A 20,505-nucleotide genomic window follows, 5' to 3' on the forward strand; every position below is an offset into this window, starting at 1 on the left:
ATATCCTGTCCCATAACTTTATTTTAGATAAAGCTTTTTGGATTTTGTCTTTCCTTCAAATGAGAATTAAAGGTTTTTAAAGTTAATACCGTAAAGTCATTGGAAGATATTATCACAGGCTGATTTTCTTTTTCTTGAAGGCTTGTCACATAAAGACAGAAACTATTACCTATGAAGAGAAGGAACAACAGCTTGTCAATGACTGTGTTAAAGAACTTCGTATGTATTAACAAATTTTATTCCGTAGTTTTGGGCAGTTCTTTGGTGGTGTATCACCAACTCAAAAATTAAATCAGTGGTTTCAGTAGAAGCATCTCAAGAAATAATTTTTAAGTTACTGAAAATCTTGGAATATCACATTGAGCCCACAACTCTAAACAAAACATCATATGTACTTTTAAGAAATATCTTTATTTCAAATTGCCATCATCATTAAAGAAGGACCTAGATTTCTGTCAGTTATAGCACATTAGAGTGAAAGGAACTGAAGCTCTTCTTTTGTCAATGAGGAAATAGTGCTATAGACGATACAAAGAATATGGTTTGCCCAAGTTAGAAAACTGATAAGTGGCAGAGCCAAGGCTTAAATGATGGCATAAAACTTGACATTTAATGAGTATTTAAGTGCCAGCTATATGTCTATAACAATGTATTTTGGTTTGATATTGTTGATTAAAAATAATTTGTAAAAATAAATCAGCTAGAAAAAGGTTTTACTAGAGAAAGATACCTAATTTCTCTATAAATATATAACCTTTTATGTTGAAAGAGAAGATACGAAACATCATGCCTGTTCATCTGGGCTGTGGGCGTCAGAATGGGATAGCTTAGAATGACAATGTTAGAGAACCAGAAAAAATGTCAATTGAATCTTCTCCATCAGAGCTCCATCATGCAACCTTTGTGCTCTAAAAAACCAAAGGGGAAATGACTTGCCCACCAGCTTAGATCCCAGTCTCCTGCCTCCTTATTGCCATCCTTTGAAATGTTATAGACCTTCTGTCAATTTTTAAATAGTTTTATGTAACACTGAGAAATAGTTTTGCCACTTGTGTTTGATGTCCAAGTTTTTATAAGCAAAATTTCCTTCTTCCATGGAATTCTAAAGGTTCTATTTTATGTGCATGTAAGAATGCTAGGCTCTAGGGATTACTTCGGAGGCTTTGCTCGGTTTGCTGGGTATCCTGGAAAGTCTCTCTTGTACAGAAGCATCGCCATAGCTTTAACAGATTGTGACTGTTTTATTTGGAAATGTTCCTTTGTTAGATTTGTTAAGTTTAATTTTCATTGCTTGTGGGAAATTATTGATGTCCCTGAAGAGTTCTCAAACACATATATGAGGTGATGTCTTGGTACTTCAAAACATATATAATCCACCTCTTTTCAGCCTTCAGAAAAAGATTGAGACAAAACTTTGAGCTTGCTTGCCTTTACAAGTCATCTCTTTTAGCTTCATTGTCTCCTATCCAGTCCTCCGCATTGGCCTATTTCAGAAGACCCTTTATTTTCTTCTACTCGATTATCTGGGTTTATTTTTTAAATTTATGTTACAAATCTATTTGTAATATAGTCCAGTGCTTGTTACAAAATAGGATTTAGGCTACAGGACATAGTTTGCCAACCCTTACCCTCCATTTATATTAATTTTTGAATTTCTCTTTTGTTTCCCAGGTGAAACAAATGCCCAGATGTCCAGAATGACTGAAGAATTATCTGGGAAGAGTGATGAACTCATTCGGTACCAGGAAGAGATCTCCTCTCTCTTGTCTCAAATTGTGGATCTTCAACACAAAGTTAAAGAAGTAGGTTCATTCATCACTCAACAGATGTTTGTTCGGCACTGGCCTCATACCATGCCCTCTGCTAAGTGCTAGATACATTAAGCAAAGTAAGCGTGCTCCCTACCCCTTTACAGTGCTGTGGTCCGACTGCTGGTGTAGGCGTTCTCTGTCACGAAATACATGAGTAACTTCTTTCAAGTTACTATTTCTCTCTGTCAAGTGGGGTTATATTTTCCTTAGAAAACTATGATATGAATTAGTGACTCATGCTCATTGGCCTCTGAACATCTTAATTAAGATTTTATATTCTGCCCATTTATTGCTCTTATTTGGCTTTTGAAAGGTTAGCTTTTTATAGGCCTCTAGACCTTACCCCTGAGAGATACTCTTAAGATGTCTTTTTTTTTTTTTTAAGATGTCTTTAAAAAAGGTAGAGTAGCCCATATGTTATATGAGAGGGCTCATTTTTCTCTTTTAATATGTTATTAGCATGTGATTGAGAAGGAGGAACTGAGACTTCACCTACAAGCTTCCAAAGATGCCCAAAGACAGCTGACAATGGAGGTAAGCAGCTCTTCCTTTGTCTTGTGCAATATTGGGGGGGAGGAAGAAATAGTTTCTTTCATCTTAATGACCAAGAATGATTAAAGGTGATTACCAGATTTTAAATAACAACAAAAGAATAAGATTAAATTTTGAGATCTAAGAAGTAAAGCAATTTAAGGGTTCTGTCCCTAAAATTAATAACATGACATCTTTCTTGATTAATAGAGAAAATCTTGTCTTTTGTAAGATTCTTTAGGCATATGTGACCCTTTTACCAGTCTACCTTAATCCAACAGTTTTTAAAATAATTTCTTATGATAAGTGTTTTTGCAGATATGTCAGGAGAAACACCAAAACTCTTTTACTTTTTAATCTATATAAAAACTCTGTATATTAGATATAATTTGGTGGTCCCCTAGCGTACACTAAGAATCACCTGGCAAAATTAGTTATAAATGAGATTCCCAGGCACAGTCGCCAAAACCTTCCAATAGAGTAGTTTTATAGTAAAGGTCTGGGATCTGCATGATCCAGTCCACATACCACACTTGAAGAAATTTTTGAAGTTAAAATGTACTCTGAAAAGGGTACCTGGGTGGCTCAGTCGGTTGAGTGTCTGCTTTTGGCTCTGGTCATGATCCCAGGGTCCTGAGATCCAGCCCCACATTGGGCTCCCTACTCAGTGGGGAGTCTGCTTCTCTCTTTCCCTCTGCCCCTCCCCACTGCTTGTGCTCTCTCTCACTCTCTCTCTCTCAAATAAATAAATAAAATAAAATCTTTAAAAATATATATATTCTGAAAGTTATATACTCTTTTACCATGCTTGTGTACCTAGCTATATAAAGATTATGAAACAAGGGAGGAAAAACTACTTGTTTGGGATGATTGAGCACCCTGACAACATATATAATACTTTATAGACTTGATCTTGTCATTTCAGAGTGTCATTTCAGGGTGACATATAAAAATATGCACATCTAACATTATGCTAAACCTTATTTGACCCATAGCTTTATTCCTCTGTAAGGTTCTTTGTGTGTGTGTGTGTGTGTGTGTGTGTGTGTGTGTGTGTGTATACACTCTCCTTGCTTAGTTTGTTTTAGGGCTTTTCTGTTGAAATTATATTCATAAAGTTATCTAGCCCTCTGGATAAAATTAATCCCAGTGGGGTTTATTTTCCCCATCGTCATGTTGAGAATATAATGAAGTATACCAATTGCCATCCTTTTTTTCAGCTGCATGAGTTACAAGACAGGAACATGGAGTGTCTGGGAATGTTACATGAATCCCAAGAAGAAATAAAGGAACTTCGAAGTAGATCTGGCCCTGCTGCTCAGCTTTACTTCTCACAGTCATTTGGAGCTTTTTCTGGGGTGAGTTTTCTGGGGCATATGTTACTTGTTTAAGGAAGCTTGCTTAAGTTTAGATTGTTCTGAGAGTGATACGGTTTCTGGTGTTATAAAGTATCTTGAGAAGAAATAACATGGTTTATCTTTGTTTCTGGAATTCATTTATTGATTTAGGCCTTGATTTACATGTTTACATCTACCTTAATAGTTTTATTATATACATCTTATTTATTGCAACCTTTCTTCTAACAGATGACCATCCAGTTTATTGTAATGTATAAGATACACCCTAAGGCAATTAGGTTTAGGTCTGTGTACCAAAGAGCTACTTAAACTTGGGTCATCCTTACCCTAGGCCCACTGATTCAAATAGAACTCTGAATATCTAAAACCTCTTTCCACAGATCTTGAGTTTCTTGGTATATTTATCTCCAGTTAGAGTGTAAGCACCATGAGAGCAGGATTCATGTTTGTTTAATTCATCCCTATATAGTATTTTTTGAATTAAAGAAATTAATGAAAACTTGTGAGTTTATGCCAAAATCTGTTCAAAGAATTATTTTAACAATCTAGTTCATAAATACTTATAAGCAATACTGTAGAATTTTTTGAAAGACAAACTATATAATAGATGTTTTTGAAAAATAGAGGAGCAGGGTTTTTGTTTTTTAGCTTTTTATTTTGAAATAATTTTAAACTTAGACTGATACTGCAACAATAGTACAAAAATATATCCTCTTATATATCCTTTACCTAGGTTCCTCAGCTTTTAACATTTTACTACATTTGCCATATCATTCTCTTATTTTTTTTTTCTGGGCCATTTCACATAAGTTACAGATAGACCCTATTAACTCCTAATACTTCAGTGTGTATCTACTAAGAATAAGGACACTCTCTTATATAACCATACAACAACTGTCAAAGTCAGGAAATTGTCATTGATATTATCATCTCATCCACGGAGCCCATTTAAATTTTGCCAGTGGTCGCAACAGTGTCCTTTGAAGGATATGTTGCATTTGGTTGTTTCAACTGGGGACACTTGTTCTGTCTTTGCTTGCCTTTCATGACCTTTATAGAATGTCCTCAGTTTGGGTTTATCTGATGTTTCCTCATGATTAGATTCAGGCATTGTATTTTTGGCAGAAATATTGCCGTGTTCTTCTCAGTACACTGTAATAGGAGGCTCACATTGTCTATTTATCCCATTACTGATGATGTTAATTAATTTTGATCACTAGGTTAATGTTAGCATCTGCCAACTTTTCCCACTCTAAAGTTAATCAATGCTAACTGATAGTTAATTAAATTAATGTTACTAATTAACTTTACAGTGATGAAAATTGACAGATGCTACTCTAGCCAAGTGGTCAAAGTTACTCTTTTATGGGAAGATACTATACTTTGAGACTATTTAAATATCCTGTTTTTCTCAGCAAACATTTATCCACTAGTTTTAACACTCAGTCATGGTTTATATCTAACTCAGTTATTACTATGATAATTGCCAAATGGTGATTTTCTAATTCCATAATTTTTTTGACATTTATTAATCGACATTCTTTTGTCAGAGCCTTTTGGTGTCACTTATTCATTCATTTATTTGTTTGTTTGTTTGTTGATGTTGGGGGGGGTGCATAAAGAGAAGCTTAAGCAGGCTTCACATACAGCATGGAGCCCGACACAGGGCTTGATCTCACAGCCCTGAGATCATGGCCTGAGCCGAAATCAAGAGTCAGACGCTCAACCAACTGAGCCACCAAGGCCCCCATTTCTGCCTCATTTATTTATTCATTTGTTCATTTAGTTATGTCCATGTGGACTCTTGGATTCCTATTTTAGTTAGTAGATCATAATCTGTTATTACTGTTTTTTTTATTTTTATACTTGTTATTCAGATTGTTCCAGATATGGCCAGGGATATCCTTTAAACTTAACTTATCTTTTCCTGTCCCAGTCCTGGAATCAGTCATTTCTCCAGGGAGGTCTGGTTAGTTTTAATGAGATGTGATACTTAGAATTCAAGATCTGGTCCTATGTATCCATTGCCACTAGAGTGTTTTTAGGTCTAGGCCTGCTCAGCAGGTAGAGCTAGGAAATATATGTGCATTCATACATATACACCCACTCAAACACATCAATATCTATGTCTCTATCCATATTTATGTTCTTCTATCTCTATATATTTAAAAGCATGAGTTCACACCAGTGTCTCCAGTTCCAGTCCTTGTTAGCTCAGCTTCACTGAGCATGGCACCCATGCTAGCTGAATCCTCATCTCTGGCCAGGGAGAGGGGGAACTTGCTTATTTTTCCTTGGATGTTTTTTTCTACATTATAAAAGCTATACATGTTTATCATAGGAAAGTTAGAAATTAAAAGAAGCAAAAAGAAATTATGAAGTACCATCAAATCCTAACTTCCAGAGAATCATTATTGACATTTTTGGTTTATAGCTTTTCAGACCTTTTGTTTCTTTTTGTGTCTCCCTATGTAATATTTTCTATTTATCATGTTGGTTTTTTCCACTGTTCTAAAAATACATCGTGAAAAAGAAGTTGGTTCTTGTTAAAAGTTACTCTTGTAAAAAGTAATATCCAAAATATCTCTTTTTTCCTTGCATTTTGGCCTGTGACTATTTTCTTGTGTTTTCTTTTATTCTAACACCAGATGTATTGGATTCTGGAGACTCTACTGATTAATTTAAGGATAATTCATTTCTCCTAACGGGCTTCTTACATAATCATTATAGGAATCTCAAACTCTCTTTCTTAGGAGTCTTTGGCAGCTGAGATTGAGGGGACCATGCGTAAAAAGTTGAGTTTGGATGAGGAATCTTCTCTCTTTAAACAAAAGTAAGTACAAATCACATGCATTATTCCCCAAGCATTGGGATGCAATTAAAAAGAAGCCACAGTCCTAAATGATAGGTATTTTGAAATTCAATTGTGAATCTGCTTAGTATTCAAGGTTTCTTTCATAGTGCTCACATTTGTAAGAGCACTCTCTTGTCCTGAAGTTTACTTTCTAATAATTTCTCCTAAAGTTTAGAGGCTAGTCAAGGTGGCTTCATTTTTAATGAATTGCATATACATGTCTCTTCTAAAGCACTCCAGTGACAGGCAGTGGCAATAATGAACGCTTCTCTTTTGACAGAGCCCAACAGAAACGGGTATTTGACACTGTCAAGGTTGCCAATGACACACGGGGCCGCTCCATCCCATTTCCAGCTCTGCTACCCATTCCAGGGTCCAACCGTTCAAGTGTCATCATGACAGCAAAGCCTTTTGAGTCCGGTTTACAACAAACAGAGGACAAAACACTCCTGAATCAGGGGAGCAACTCAGAAGAGGTTTCAGAGTAAGAAACATAGATCATGGCAGTGATTCTGTGATTTTTATAGCATTGACATACCAGATTCACATACTTATATTCCAGCATTGTTCTGTGCTATTCCAAAGAGGTCCTGGAACTGTCAGTTTTTCATTCAGTAATGATGCGCTATGGCATTATTTGTAGGACAGATCATTGACTTCATAAAAGTTTTTAGAGTGAAAAGGCTGCATTTAATTAAGTACATTCAAAATGGAACTTGCATTGAACTATAAAATTCTTTACTACTTTTTTCTTTAGTATGCCATAGTATGAGTCTAAATCTTCATGTTCTGAGTGAGATTTGTTTTAATCTTTAGGTCATTGGCAGTCACGCGTAACATCAGATGACACTGATGACCCATTCTCATTATCTCAATGGCTTTGGTGCCTTTAGGGGAAATCAAAAGCTTGAGTAACTATTGAGGAAAACTAGGTCGCTCTTAACTTCCTCTTTGTTTAAGCTTAGATTTTTTTCCAGTTTTCATTAATTCATCTTACTGAATTACATACATGTAACTAGAGTTAACCAGGATCACTGGAAAGTCAGCAGAAGACTTTTGAAAGGTAGATGTTTGGCATCTGAGAGAAATCTTTCCTAATGCAGAAATCAATCCTAGAACATACCAAATACATAAGAAGTACTAGCTGTTATCAGTAGTACATGGGATAGAATTCTTAGCATTAGTGAACACTTAATTGTGGACTAGGAGCTAAATATTAGTTAATCCTGGCAACAGTCACCCTGTAGTGTAGGTACTGTATCTTTTCAATGTATAGTTTGAAGGAAGTGAGGCTTAAGTCATTTTGTAGCTTGCCCGTTAATCACTTCACAGAAGGGTATCGGTCATACTTCTGTAAACTACAGGTTTGGTCCATGGGTGCAATTTGTTTGGTTCAAAAATAAAAATATCTTGTGTTGCAAAAAAAAAAAAAAGAAGAAGAAGAAACAGAGAAAAAGACCCATCACCCTGGATTTTTCTTTTTGTCTTTCAGTTGTACCCACAGTAGCTTTAAGTGTCAGTGTCAAAATACTATGTCATTGTACACAATTACCTTAGGAGATCAGCGAACAGTTCTTTGTGAATTCACGTCTAGTAGCCAGGAGCTCCTGCAGCTTGGCTTGGTACTTTTTCTTTTGATATCAATTGTAAGAAACCTCTAATTTCAAAAATATTAAAAAGTGAGCAAATGTGTTCATAGAACTATGAAAATGTAGTATTTACAAATCTTGGGTTTTTTTTTTTAAATGTTCTGCAATATTCATAGAGGATGGCATATCATAGTTTAATGGGTAGAATTTTTTTCTCTCTTAGTAGTACATAAAATAAAGTAATAGTACCTCTTAGAATCAGTGGTATTGTAGATTCACTGCAATATATAGTTTACTTTTCTGGCTGCCTAAGCTAAATTTATAGGTAGTCATATCTGTAGTTTCATAAACTAAGTGGCTATACTTATCATGTGACCACTGACGAATGTTTACAATTCTCAAATCAGTATATTATACATCTGAAACTAATATAACATTGTATGTTAATTATACTTCAATATAAAAATTAAATTAAATAGGAAAGTTAGTAAACATAAAATAAGTATATATTTGCTTGTCAGAAGTTGCTTGAAATGATTTATAAAAAATGATGTATAGTATTAGTGATTTGGGTTTGTTATTATTTCTGTATGCTTGAGCTCCAAGAAAAAAACACTATGATTTTAAGATCAGTCTCTTGAACATTCACCATTGTAGAAAAGAGAAGTCTAGGTTGTGCTTATCACCCTTACAGATCTAGTCAGTGAATGATTTTTCCCATAGGAACGTTCAGAAGGTGGGTCAACCAGGACCGTCTGGAGATAGTGATTTGGCTACAGCATTGCATCGCCTTAGTCTGCGGCGACAGAACTACTTAAGCGAGAAGCAGTTCTTTGCTGAGGAATGGGAGCGGAAGATCCAGGTTCTGGCGGACCAGAAAGAGGCGTCTAGTGGTTGTGGCACCCCCACGGAGAGCCTTGCCTCTCTCTGCACTGACCAGTCGGAGATCACAGACCTCAGCAGTGCCAGTTGCCTTCGAGGTTTTATGCCCGAAAAACTACAAATTGTCAAGCCCCTTGAAGGTAATAAATCAGTAAGGGCCATTCTTAAGCCACGTTGCTTATTAGCCTTTCCCTGTCCTGGAATTGAACTTGTATTGTAATTATAAGAGGACTATGTGCAGGAGATACCTTTATTACCCCTAAACCTCATTTGTGTGGTTTAAGTCCATTATGGTACTTTGTGGGAAAAGAATGAAGAGACCTGCTTTCTCCAAGTCATCAGCCATCAGTGTTTTTTTAATATAAATGTGTGGAAGGAGGAGCATCCTTCCCTGTCCTTCCCTGAGATATATCATTGATACAGTTTTCATGGTAAAATAAATGGGATATGATAAATAAATAAAAATAATATAGATGTAATACTTCATCTCTACCTTCCTTTTCAAAAAAGAGTTCTTTACCCAGGAAATGTCATTTACTTTGAGACATGTAGGTCTGGGTTGGTTTGGTGTTTTTTTTTTTCCCCCAGTTTTGATCATTTCCTTTCAGTTTTTGTTCCCTTCTAAGACAGAACTTGAATTCAAAATAAATTTGTTTTAAGGAACCCTGATTACCTTCAGATGATTCTGTTATGATCATAAAGGAACCTGCCTTAGACGAATTTGAGTAGGTAATTGCTGAACACCCTTCACACTCAAGGGTTCTGTAAGTTAGTTTCACTCACTAATGATCAGGGCAGATACTTGTCAGAGTTGCCCACTGCAGGGGGAAATGTGTGTAGTGACATAGGACAGTGCGGGTGCAGGTGCTTGGCCTTTCACCAGGTTTCTTAGACAGGAACCACGGGGATATATCCTGCTTTTAGCATCTCCTTCACTTCCCTACTCTCCCTTGAGAGCCTGGGAAGAGGAGAGTCATGAGCAGGGTGGGGAAGAATACAAAAAACAAAACAAAACACCGAAATTCAGGTGTCTTTCAATCTAGAAGCCTGGCTTTTGACTTCAAAGTTCAAGCCAAGGAATTATTGATTTTTGTCACCTGGGATGATCCAACCCCACCTCCAGGGTACTTGTCTTCCTTCTCCTCACTGCTTCGGCATCCTCGTTCCCACTAAGGCTGTTGTCTTGGCTTTTTCACCCCTGCTTTTTTCAGCTTTCCTTTTGAAACAGAAAGATTATTATCCATACCTTTAGCATCTCGTCACAGAGAACTTCATATAAATTTTACTGAAATATCAAGACTAAATAAGTCGTTTTATTATTATCCTTACTTTTTGGCACATACGATTTTAGCCTCTGTTCAAGATCGAATATTTGTGGGAAATTTAAAGCGTGCCTTATAAGGTTTTGTTGTTGTCGTTTGGTTTTTTGTTTTTGGTCTTGCACATTCAGGATCACAAACTTTGCACCACTGGCAGCAGCTCGCCCAACCAAATTTAGGAACCATTCTTGACCCACGACCAGGTGTCATCACTAAAGGTTTTACCCAGTTGCCCAAGGATGCTGTCTATCACCTCTCGGATTTAGAAGAGGATGAAGAGGAAGGTATCACTTTCCAAGTGGAACAGAAACCTTCAGTATCCAAGCCAGTAACAGGACTCTTCCTCCCAGCCGTTACTTCAGCTAGTGGTCCAGTTACAGGTAAGAACAGAGCTCAGTGGGGTGTGGTCCGGGAATTCTGCATTCTGACTTCCAGGAGGGCCACTGGACCACTTCTACTTAATTAATCAATTAATGATTAATGATTAGTTATTAGTTAATTAATTATTAGTTAATTAATAATTAATAAAGATCTAACTGGAATGCACTTATTCTTAAAGAGAAGAAAGATCTGTAGCAACAGTGGCCTTTCTCATCCTCCCCACCTCTTAGCCAGCCTGAGTCAGAGAAAGATCAGTTCAGTCAGTGGTTCCTAAGCCCTTTGGGCCAGGATCTCTTTATACCCTTAAAAATCATAGAGAATCCTAGACAGCTTGTCTTTGTGGGTTGTATCTATTGATATTTACCATATTGGAAATCAAAACTGAAGAAGAACCAAAATATTTATTAACTGATTTTAAAATAATAATTACGTGTTAACATAAATAATGTGTTTTATGAAAAATAGCTGTTTTCTTTGAGAAGAATGGTTTTTTTTTATAGTTTTGCGAGTCACTGATTTATAGCTTAAAAGAAGATGGCTAGATGTTCATACAGCTTCCACATTAAGTTTGTTGTCATATGTTGCTTCATTTAAAGAGTGTGAAGGAAATGCAGGCTCACACAGATCTGTAGTTGTAAAAGGAGAGAGTATTTTAATAGCCTCTTCAGGTATTTGTGGATAATTCTTTGATATTACACCAAAACTTGGTAAGTGGTAGTTTCTTTAAGCTTTATAGCAATGTGGAATCCAAAAACCTACCAGTGAACTTTTCATACTTAGTTACAAAATCTGTGGGTCTGTCCTATATTCTGAATGTATCTTTTACCCATGCATGATTTTATAATATCATGCACTTGTCATTTGGAAAATATTGGTTCACTGAGTTATGCAGATCTTCCAAATCTTAATGTATTTCATTATATAATATATTAAAATTATATTAATATCACCACATAGCTCATCAGAGAAATCTTTTTAGTATTAGGAAGCTTTAAAGCTCTCAACGGTGGATATGAGTGCTCCAGAACTCCACTTGAAAGATGAAATTTTGTCACTGACAGCAAATCCTGTAAGCTATTTTTGTTGAAAAGATAGGCTCACTACCTTCATTTCCAAAATTTCTGCCAGACAGCCAAGTCTGAATAACCATAGTTTGTTAGCTGTTCTTTCAAGTAAAACTGGTGTTGTAAGAAAAAATTTCAACTCCATGCCCGTGTGGGTTTCCTTTAGATAACCATTGTTATCTTGCTATGCAGCGGAGTGCTTAATGCTCACTTCCCCTTTAATCACACAGAATATTAAGATACAGGGTCAAGATTTAATAAGTAGTTTTTACTGCTTCATCAAGGACATTCTTATGTGAATCTGGCTTTTTTTTTTTTTACTGTTGTGGGTAGGCAGCAGCAAAGGATATTAGCAGAGCTCCCTATAGCTTCGTGCCATTGCTTTGATTGGTGCTAAGGAGTGAGCAGTTTTGCTCAGCATTGCTTTTGCACTAACAGTGCAAATGCCAACCCAGTCAAAACGGCAGATAACATCTCAGCATTGCTGTGAAAGTAGTTTTGACCTGTGACCTGTGGATTCCCACAAGGTCTGCAGACGACACTTTGAAAACTGTTAGAAGTAGATGGTTTGGCTAGAAAGACTGAATGACTAGATCTTGTTGGTGATAGGGTGGGGGGAAGGGAGATTAATGTATTTTTTCAGAATATGTTTTTCTCCTATTTCTAACCTATTTTTAATCCTTTTGAATTATAGTTTTAAAGTATTGAAGGATTCAGCTATATACTAGCCAGCTGATACTAATACAATATTTATGTATATTTCATTTCAAATTTGGTGATTTTTGTACAAAAGACCCTTGACTAATGCTTAATTAATAAATAATGATGAATGTTTTACATCATTAACCTAGTCTTTCAATTTTGTTTGATTCCATTAAAATCTCTACTTCAGTTGCAACCTCAAACCCAGGCAAGTGTCTGTCATGCACAAACTCGACATTCACCTTCACCACCTGTAGGATATTGCATCCTTCTGATATCACTCAGGTTACCCCCAGGTAAGGGGTCTGGGCAATATGAGGCCTAAAACTTATTTCCTTAATATGTGTTCATGAATTTATTTCAAAAATGACTTTCATTTTAACTCCCAGAATTTTAATTAATGTTCTGCGATCATTTGTCTTTAGGATATTTTCGCATTGTATCTTCTCCTTTGATCATTATAAACTCTTTGCAGTTGGCAGGGCAAATGAGTATGTGTTGTGTAAGTGAAAAATGGAGGCATAGATAGTTTAGGTGACTGGTCCAAAGGCAGAGGTACCAAATGACCCAGCTGCACCTGTACCCAGAAGAAGCCAAAGCACAAGAGTTGAGGGACCAGTCCTCAACACAAGGCTGCCCACACTTGTTTTTTGGTTTTTTTGTTTTGTTTTGTTTTGTTTTTTTAAAGATTGTATTTATTTATTTGTCAGAGAGAAAGAGAGAGCACATAGGCAGGGGAAGCGGCAGGCAGAGGGGGAAGCAGGCTCCCCTCTGAGCAAAGGAGCCCAATGTGGGACTCGATCCCAGGATCCTCGGATCATGACCTGAGCCAAGGGCAGACGCTTAACCGACTGAGCCACCCAGGCTTCCCAGACTGGCCTCACTTCTGACACTACTTGCAAGTTCTGCAAGTTCAAGGTGTGCCCAAAACACTGTCTGGTTTGATAATTTGCTAGAAAGATTCATAGAACTCACTGAAAGCCATTATGCTCGTGGATGCTGTTTATTATAGGAAATGGTTACAAGTTAAAATTAGTCAAAAAGAGACATAGGTCAGAGTCTGGGAGGGTTTCTTATTCTTAGAATTCATTACTTTCCTAGCACCGATGTGTGATAGTACATGCAGAGTACTGCCAGCTGGGAAAGCTCATGCAAGCCTCAGTGTCCAGATATTTTATCGAGGTTTCAGTGCATAGTCATGATTGATTGACTGACTGATTGCCTGATTGCCTGTGTAGTTGAGCTCCCCTCCAGGTCCACTGACCTAAAGCCCCCACCCTAAATCACATGGTCGTTCTCTTGGGCATGGCTGACCCCTACCCTAAAACTGTTGGATGTGGCCAGGCTCACCCCAAGATCTAGTATGGCCTGCCTTCATCCTAAACAAATAAGTGTGTATCAGACACAGCGTAGATTACCTCCCAGAAGCTGAGGGCAAAGGCCAGAACCCTCTGGGCAAAGCTGCTATTTCTGTCCTACCGATTCCCAAAAGGATCTAAGGTGGTTTGCAAAGGTGCATGCGACATTGGGATAATGTTAACTAGGAGTAGTGAAGAAAAACGAAGCTTAGAGGAATCAAGAGTAAGGATATAAAATGAGTAAATGAATAAAGCTAGTATACAGATTGTACCATAAAGTCTTAAATACTTGGGAGTGTGAGCCATGTATTTGAGTCTTAACTTTCTAGCTGCCAACGTGGAGGGAAATAAGATGATGATTCACAATGTATGTAAGAGCAAATCCGTTATTTAGGGAAGCATTTGGGTTTCATCCAGTAAAATCTCAATAAAGTCTATAATGAACAGGCATATCTTTAGTTTTTCTACATTGTTCTTATGTCAACAAGATAGCAAGTTTTGTAAACTTGGTTCTTGGGAGGACTCTCAATACAGGTTGATACCATACGAAGTGGACAGTTTGGGAAAGGACAATCTGTTCCACAGTTGAGTAGGAAATGGGGCTGGAAACCTGGGAGTATAGCTGTAGGCTGCATCACATTAGAGGTTCTTACTTGGATTTCTTTAACCACAGAGTCAAACTTATTTCTTGTTTGTTTCTTTCATACCAGTTGGTACTTCAGAAAGTTTATTTATTAATATGTTTTCATAATAACTTTGTTAATAATCATTAAAAATTTGTTATCTTGATATATTGAGTATTTTGTGTTAAAATGAAAGTTTTTCTAGGGGCGCCTGGGTGGCTCAGTGGGTTAAAGCCTCTGCCTTTGGCTCAGGTCATGATCCCAGGGTCCTGGGATCGAGCCCCGCACCGGGCTCTCTGCTCAGCAGGGAGCCTGCTTCCTCCTCTCTCTCTCTCTCTCTCTCTCTGCCTGCCTCTCTGCCTCCTTGTGATCTATAAATAAATAAAATCTTTTTTTTAAAAAAATGAAAGTTTGTCTATTAAATACTGGTAACATTCACTCAAGGGAGGGAAGTTGGCTAAAGAAGGTCCTTCTCTGCTCTGTCACCATTTCCTTGAGTGCATGATTTCTTAGTTTTTTTTTTTCTTTCTAACAAAACACAGAATAAGGAAGTTTCTAATAGTTGTCAAAGCTTTTAATTATTTTTATTTTCCCACAAACACATGCTCGAAGTCAAGAAACATTTGTCAAGTTAAGAAAAATTTGTTTCATGGATATCCTTATACTACTACTGTTTGGAATTAACATTCTTGAAAATGGAAATTTTAACAATTTCAACTTTTATGAGTTCTTAGTAATGTAAAATTGAAAGATTGAAAAGAAAACAATTTCTCCTTAGAAGAGCATCTTAGGTTTAATATAAAGATTGTATTTTCTAAAAAAAAGTTGGACAATTATTTACTCATGGATTATTGTCTCTGGTGTAGTTCACCTTATGGAATGAATGTATAAAAATAAAAATTTCTGGCTATTTTCTGTAACATTTTAATTTCTTTGATTTCTATCATAAAATTTATTCATATTCCCAAAGACATATATTTTAAGTTACAATTTAAGAAGTTCTCTTAGAGTAAACTTTCTAATAGCCTATGTAAAGAAGCATGCTTCAATGAGTTAGTGACTTAGTTACAAATTACAAATAGTTAACCAATCAAATCACTGAAGTAACATATCAAAATTCTCATTCAAATCTTTCCACAGAGTACACTTACTGATGTGTTGCCTGTTGCTCTATATTTACTACAGATAACTAATGTAGTTACTTTAAATGCTGACTTGGAAATTACTTTTTATTTTTAAACACTCTCTCTGGCTTTCTTTCTTTTTTTTCCCCCCGAAGCTCTGGGTTCCCTTCATTATCCTGTGGAAGTAGTGGTAGCAGTTCATCAAACACAGCGGTGAATTCTCCTGCTATGTCCTACAGACTCAGCATTGGTGAATCTGTTACCAACCGACGAGATTCCACTATAACCTTCAGTAGCACCACGAGCTTGGCCAAACTTCTACAGGAGCGTGGCATTTCTGCTAAAGTGTATCACAGCCCAGTTTCGGAGAGCCCCCTCCTCCAGCCTATCCCTAAAGCCCTGGCTATTCCTTCGACACCACCAAATTCACCATCTCACTCACCTTGCACTTCTCCTTTGCCCTTTGAGCCTCGAGTGCATCTCTCTGAAAATTTTTTGGCCTCCCGACCAGCCGAAACATTTCTCCAGGAGATGTATGGTTTGAGACCTACCCGGAACCCTCCTGATGTTGGCCAGTTGAAGATGAACTTAGTGGACAGGCTGAAGAGACTGGGGATTGCCAGAGTGATCAAGACCCCTGATGCACAGGAAAATGGAAGAAGTCAAGAGGCAGAGATTGGTCTTCGAAGACCAGACTCTGCTGTTTATTTAAATTCAGGTAGCAACTTATTGAGTGGACTGAGGAGGAATCAGAGTCTTCCAGTCATGATGGGTAGCTTGGGCACCCCAGTTTGCACAACCTCCCCGAAAATGGATATCCTGAAGGAAGACTGAGGTTCAGCAGTTAACTGACCTCTTAGACAAATTAACACATGAAGGATGGATTTGCACTGATACCTGTAGTCTGGTCTGACTGAGAGACAAGGAATGTTGCAGATGGGTTGTGGATGTGGAAAGGGGAAAGTGGAAGAATGGAAACAGAATTGGGATGAGACCCTAATGAATGAGGTGTAATTAACTGAAAACATAAATGAATGGGTCATGAACATTTGGAGGCAGATACAGAGGAAGGGTTTAATGTACTTCTTCAGTTGGGTGTTCCTATCTTGAGAATAAAAAGTGACTGGACAATAAATTCAGTAATATCAAAATATACCAGTTATACTGAACTTGCTAGCGCATTTACTTCTAGTAAGCAAAGGCAGCAAGAACCCAGGTTAGGAGATGGGAAGAAAAAGGGAGCAGCTTTGACCACTGCCTGTAAAAAGCTGAACTGCAGGGTTGCTGAGCTAAGCCCCATCTGTTACTGAGACAAATGAGATGGCTCTTATGTTTTACCCTGTTAAGGTCTGCTTGAATTACATATCCGTCAAATGGTATGTACACAGCAGTAGCAAACAAGGAATTTTATCTTTTTCATAAAATCAGAGTAGTGGAAACGCCCTTTTGCTTTCTGTTTTCAAGCCTCTGAGCCACTGGGAGCCCAAATACAACCCAAATTCCTTTTGTATTTGTGATAATAAAAGATCATTTTTAAATGTGTATTTTTATACAACACCTCCAAAAAAAACAACATGAATTGGGGGTAGGAAGGATTTACTTTAAGAAGGAAAATATGGGTAAGTTGGAACCAAGGATACTTGTTTTCAGAATATTTCTTTTAGATAAAGACAGTGGCCAAGGCGTGTGAACACAATGACATGTCTTTTTATGTCCTTGGAGGCTGGAAGGGGTTAAACCAGAAGTGCAATCAATAAGATTTAGGGAATGTTGTGTATTTATGTCTGTACGTTTTTTCGTAGGGAAAGTTAGTTGCAACTAAACTTTTTCCAAAGTGCTATGCATATTTTTTCATTGAAGATGACGTGTATTTGCACAAAAATTCTCAGGCATATTAAATTATTATAAGCTAAAGTAAAACCCAGGTGCTTGCTTTCAGATTGTGGTTTTTTTAATGTAAAATTAAAGCACATCTGCCTTTTTCTTGACCTCTGTAGAATTAGAGAATGAACTTCTTTAATGGGAAAGTCAAAGCTTTTGCTTTTTTTTCTGGGATTCCTCTTTTTTTTTTTTTTTTTTTTTTACAAATTCTATGAAGTGACAAAGTGAAACTCTAGGTTTGCGCATTCAGCAGCGTGACACAAGGCCGTGAACTGGGAAGAAACAGATCTGTTCACTGCGCTGCCGATCAAGGTCTGTTCATCAGACGACGTGGCTTTCTCTGCACGGTACAGTTCAGAAAAAAATACCATTAAACGAAAGGCATGATGGAGAAGAGATGAGGGCGGGGGCTAATTATTTTGTTTTTGAAAGTGGGAGGCAAACTGATCTTTTTGGAGCTTAATTTGCAAATGTTTGGCTCATTTCTTCTGACTTAACTGGAAGGCAGTTTTCTGGAGAATTCTTGATGAGAGTCTTGCTCTTTTTGTTCCCATTGATACACCTGTTCTCATAGCTAAAGAGGGTCCTTCCTTTTCCCTCTCCTACACCTACATGAAGAGCTACGTGCCCAACAGGGTAGAAGAACCAACATGCGTGCAGTAGTAAGAATGTGTGAGTTTACCATGCTTTGTAGAAGCTTAATGAAACTTTTCTAAATTTCTTAAAAACAAAAAGTGAAAGTGTCCTCTCCCCTTCTGTCAGTCATGCTGACGTCAGCCGACCTTCCGCATAACACGTTCAGAAGGATTCCAGCAGGTCCGTAGGTGAATATTAAGTGTCCCTGAATACGGTAGGCACTAACCAGAACTCCTTGTTTAAAGATGTTTAAATTTCCAGAATATTCCAATTCATTTTTTTAAAAAATCGTATTTGAGTCTCTACTTCCTAAAGTGACTCTGGGGTGCTTATTTTAGCCAATTCTTAAAGCTTTTTATTTATTCTCTAAGAAAGTAATCTTCCTGTTGCCAGTTTCCAAGAAACATCAGGAAATAGAAAAATATAGGGCCAGAGAGTAGTACAAAGTGTTAAATTATCAGATTTGTGTATCTTAATGTAAATAGCTATACACTAAAGTAGATTTTGGAGTATTCTATATAATTACTATACTTTTTTTTTTATATAACTGATGCTAAAATGATCACTCTGGAGGCAGGGTGAGGGCATATTCACGGCCAAATAAGCACATCTAATTAAAGAGACCCAGACTTCAGTTTTTGAAAATTGGACTGATGTTCCTGTTCTGCCAGAAACATAATGATTGTGCACTGGTGCATGCTTGTCTCCAGAAATGAATCTTTGAATTTGGGGTTTGCTGTTTTTAAAGCTTCCAGCTAAAATCATTTTTGGTACGGCCTGAGAGTCTCTGTTACAACAAAGCTGTGCAAAGTGTCGTAGACAACCTGGAGCCCTGTAGGAAGTTTCTCCTCAGCTTATCTGTTAAGCTTGAGTCCTGTCATATTTTAGTGTTTCAGTATCAACTGTGTATGTACTTTTATGCCAGTATAGGAAACTCTAATCTTTTTTTTTTCTCCTTCAGGAAGGTTCTCAGTGATTATACCTCAGGGATTCCTGAGTATCCTGCTTTCTATAGGAGGGATACCTTTGTGAGCTCAGAATGAAAAGTTTTCCTGAATTATGATGATCCCAAATCTTATGTAAATAGCCTTAGGCATGGGTCTTAGGGAGAACTTCATGACCATCGTTAAAGTCGTTTTTTAAAACATTTTATACTTTATGTCCTTGATTTGACAGGAATGAACAGACTTGGGCAAAGGGAGGAAATCAAGAGACAGCTCACAACGAGAGCTTATTCTCTAGAAAAGGTATATTTTATACAGTATTCAAAGTCTGTTCTTTTCTGGCCACTCTAGTACATAATTAGTACTCGCTGGTTGCTTACACGGACTTTCGACATCTGGAACGAGAGCTCGCAAGTGTGTAATGGTGACTCCTTTGATGTCAGAGGCCCACAGGCCTGTACTCCAAGCGCAACGCCAGTGTCTACAACCTGGGGGTTACATGCAGAGTCAGTGCCCTCGGGGGCAGCCAGGGAAACACTCTTGTTGACTGTCTAGGGCTTGACTTCGTCAAACAGCTCTTTGTGCACCTACCTTTGCTTTGTCAAATGTAAATCAGATAATAAACATGAGTATCTTCTTAACGTTTTTACTTGTCTTTCTGTGTTCCCGTCCCAGTTCTTTTCGCAGATTATCCCGCACTGAGTCTTTCCATTACGTGGGCTTGGCTAGAGGAAACAACCTCTCTTTGCCAAACCAATACACAACAAACCACCGGTAGTCATGAGTAGTGAACAGATCTTACTACAGAGGGCATGGAGTGTATCTGCCACATTGTGTCCTTAGCAAAATGACAGCAGCTAAAAGTCATTGCAGATCTCTAACTGGAAAAGACAGAAAATGTGAAGCAATTTTTTCCCTACACTCCACAATATACTGTTGATGCTCTTAGCTCTCCGGAAACTGTGCTCAGCAGACCAGTCTCCCCTTTGCTGTCCTGCCTGCCGCTCCCCTGTGGTGTGTTCAGTAAACTTCTGTCTCTTTTGTGCTGCCTTGGGTGAGTTCTTTTACCACCCACTCCGCTGGCCCCTCCCCAACTGGAGCGCCCCACATTTGGTGTCCCATATGGGGACCTCTGCTGGTCTGGGACTCTTCCCAGATTCTCCGGAAATTTCTTGGGACTTTCCCTCAGTGGACCGACTCTAGTACTCCTTGGGAAACCGAGGATCCAAAGCCCCAGGAGGAACCCACCAGACAGCCGAAAAGGGTGAGTGATTTTTTTTCCTCTTGCCTTCAGAGGGACCCTTTCCTCCCTCCCCTTTCTCTTCTCAGCCAGAAGGCACCCTAACCCTAGTACGGCAGATCTGAAGATCTCTGGCCAGGGCGACTCCCTGGTGTGGTCTACAGGTCTGACGGTGAGCAGGTTGGACTGCTGGTGCCTGTAAGGACAA

The 20,505-nt window shown here is 37.8% G+C and overlaps 1 protein-coding gene across 2 annotated transcripts in view; it reads left to right on the plus strand.

The window, feature by feature from the left end:
• TRAK2 (trafficking kinesin protein 2) overlaps positions 1-19,691 on the plus strand; it is a 64,722-nt gene extending 45,031 nt beyond the window's left edge. For both annotated transcript variants that reach the window (XM_080798144.1, XM_080798143.1), the window contains exons 7-16: positions 141-219; positions 1,672-1,802; positions 2,271-2,345; positions 3,563-3,700; positions 6,454-6,533; positions 6,835-7,038; positions 8,867-9,165; positions 10,476-10,724; positions 12,682-12,787; positions 15,752-19,691. In XM_080798144.1, the coding sequence (XP_080654270.1) occupies positions 141-219; positions 1,672-1,802; positions 2,271-2,345; positions 3,563-3,700; positions 6,454-6,533; positions 6,835-7,038; positions 8,867-9,165; positions 10,476-10,724; positions 12,682-12,787; positions 15,752-16,430 (2,040 nt within the window). In that variant the 3' untranslated portion in view covers positions 16,431-19,691. The remainder of the gene's footprint in view (positions 1-140; positions 220-1,671; positions 1,803-2,270; positions 2,346-3,562; positions 3,701-6,453; positions 6,534-6,834; positions 7,039-8,866; positions 9,166-10,475; positions 10,725-12,681; positions 12,788-15,751) is intronic.
• Positions 19,692-20,505: the final 814 nt, after the last annotated feature.

This window comes from Martes martes (genome assembly GCF_963455335.1).
Source record: "Martes martes genome assembly, chromosome: 3".
NCBI classification, from domain to species: Eukaryota; Metazoa; Chordata; class Mammalia; order Carnivora; family Mustelidae; genus Martes; species Martes martes.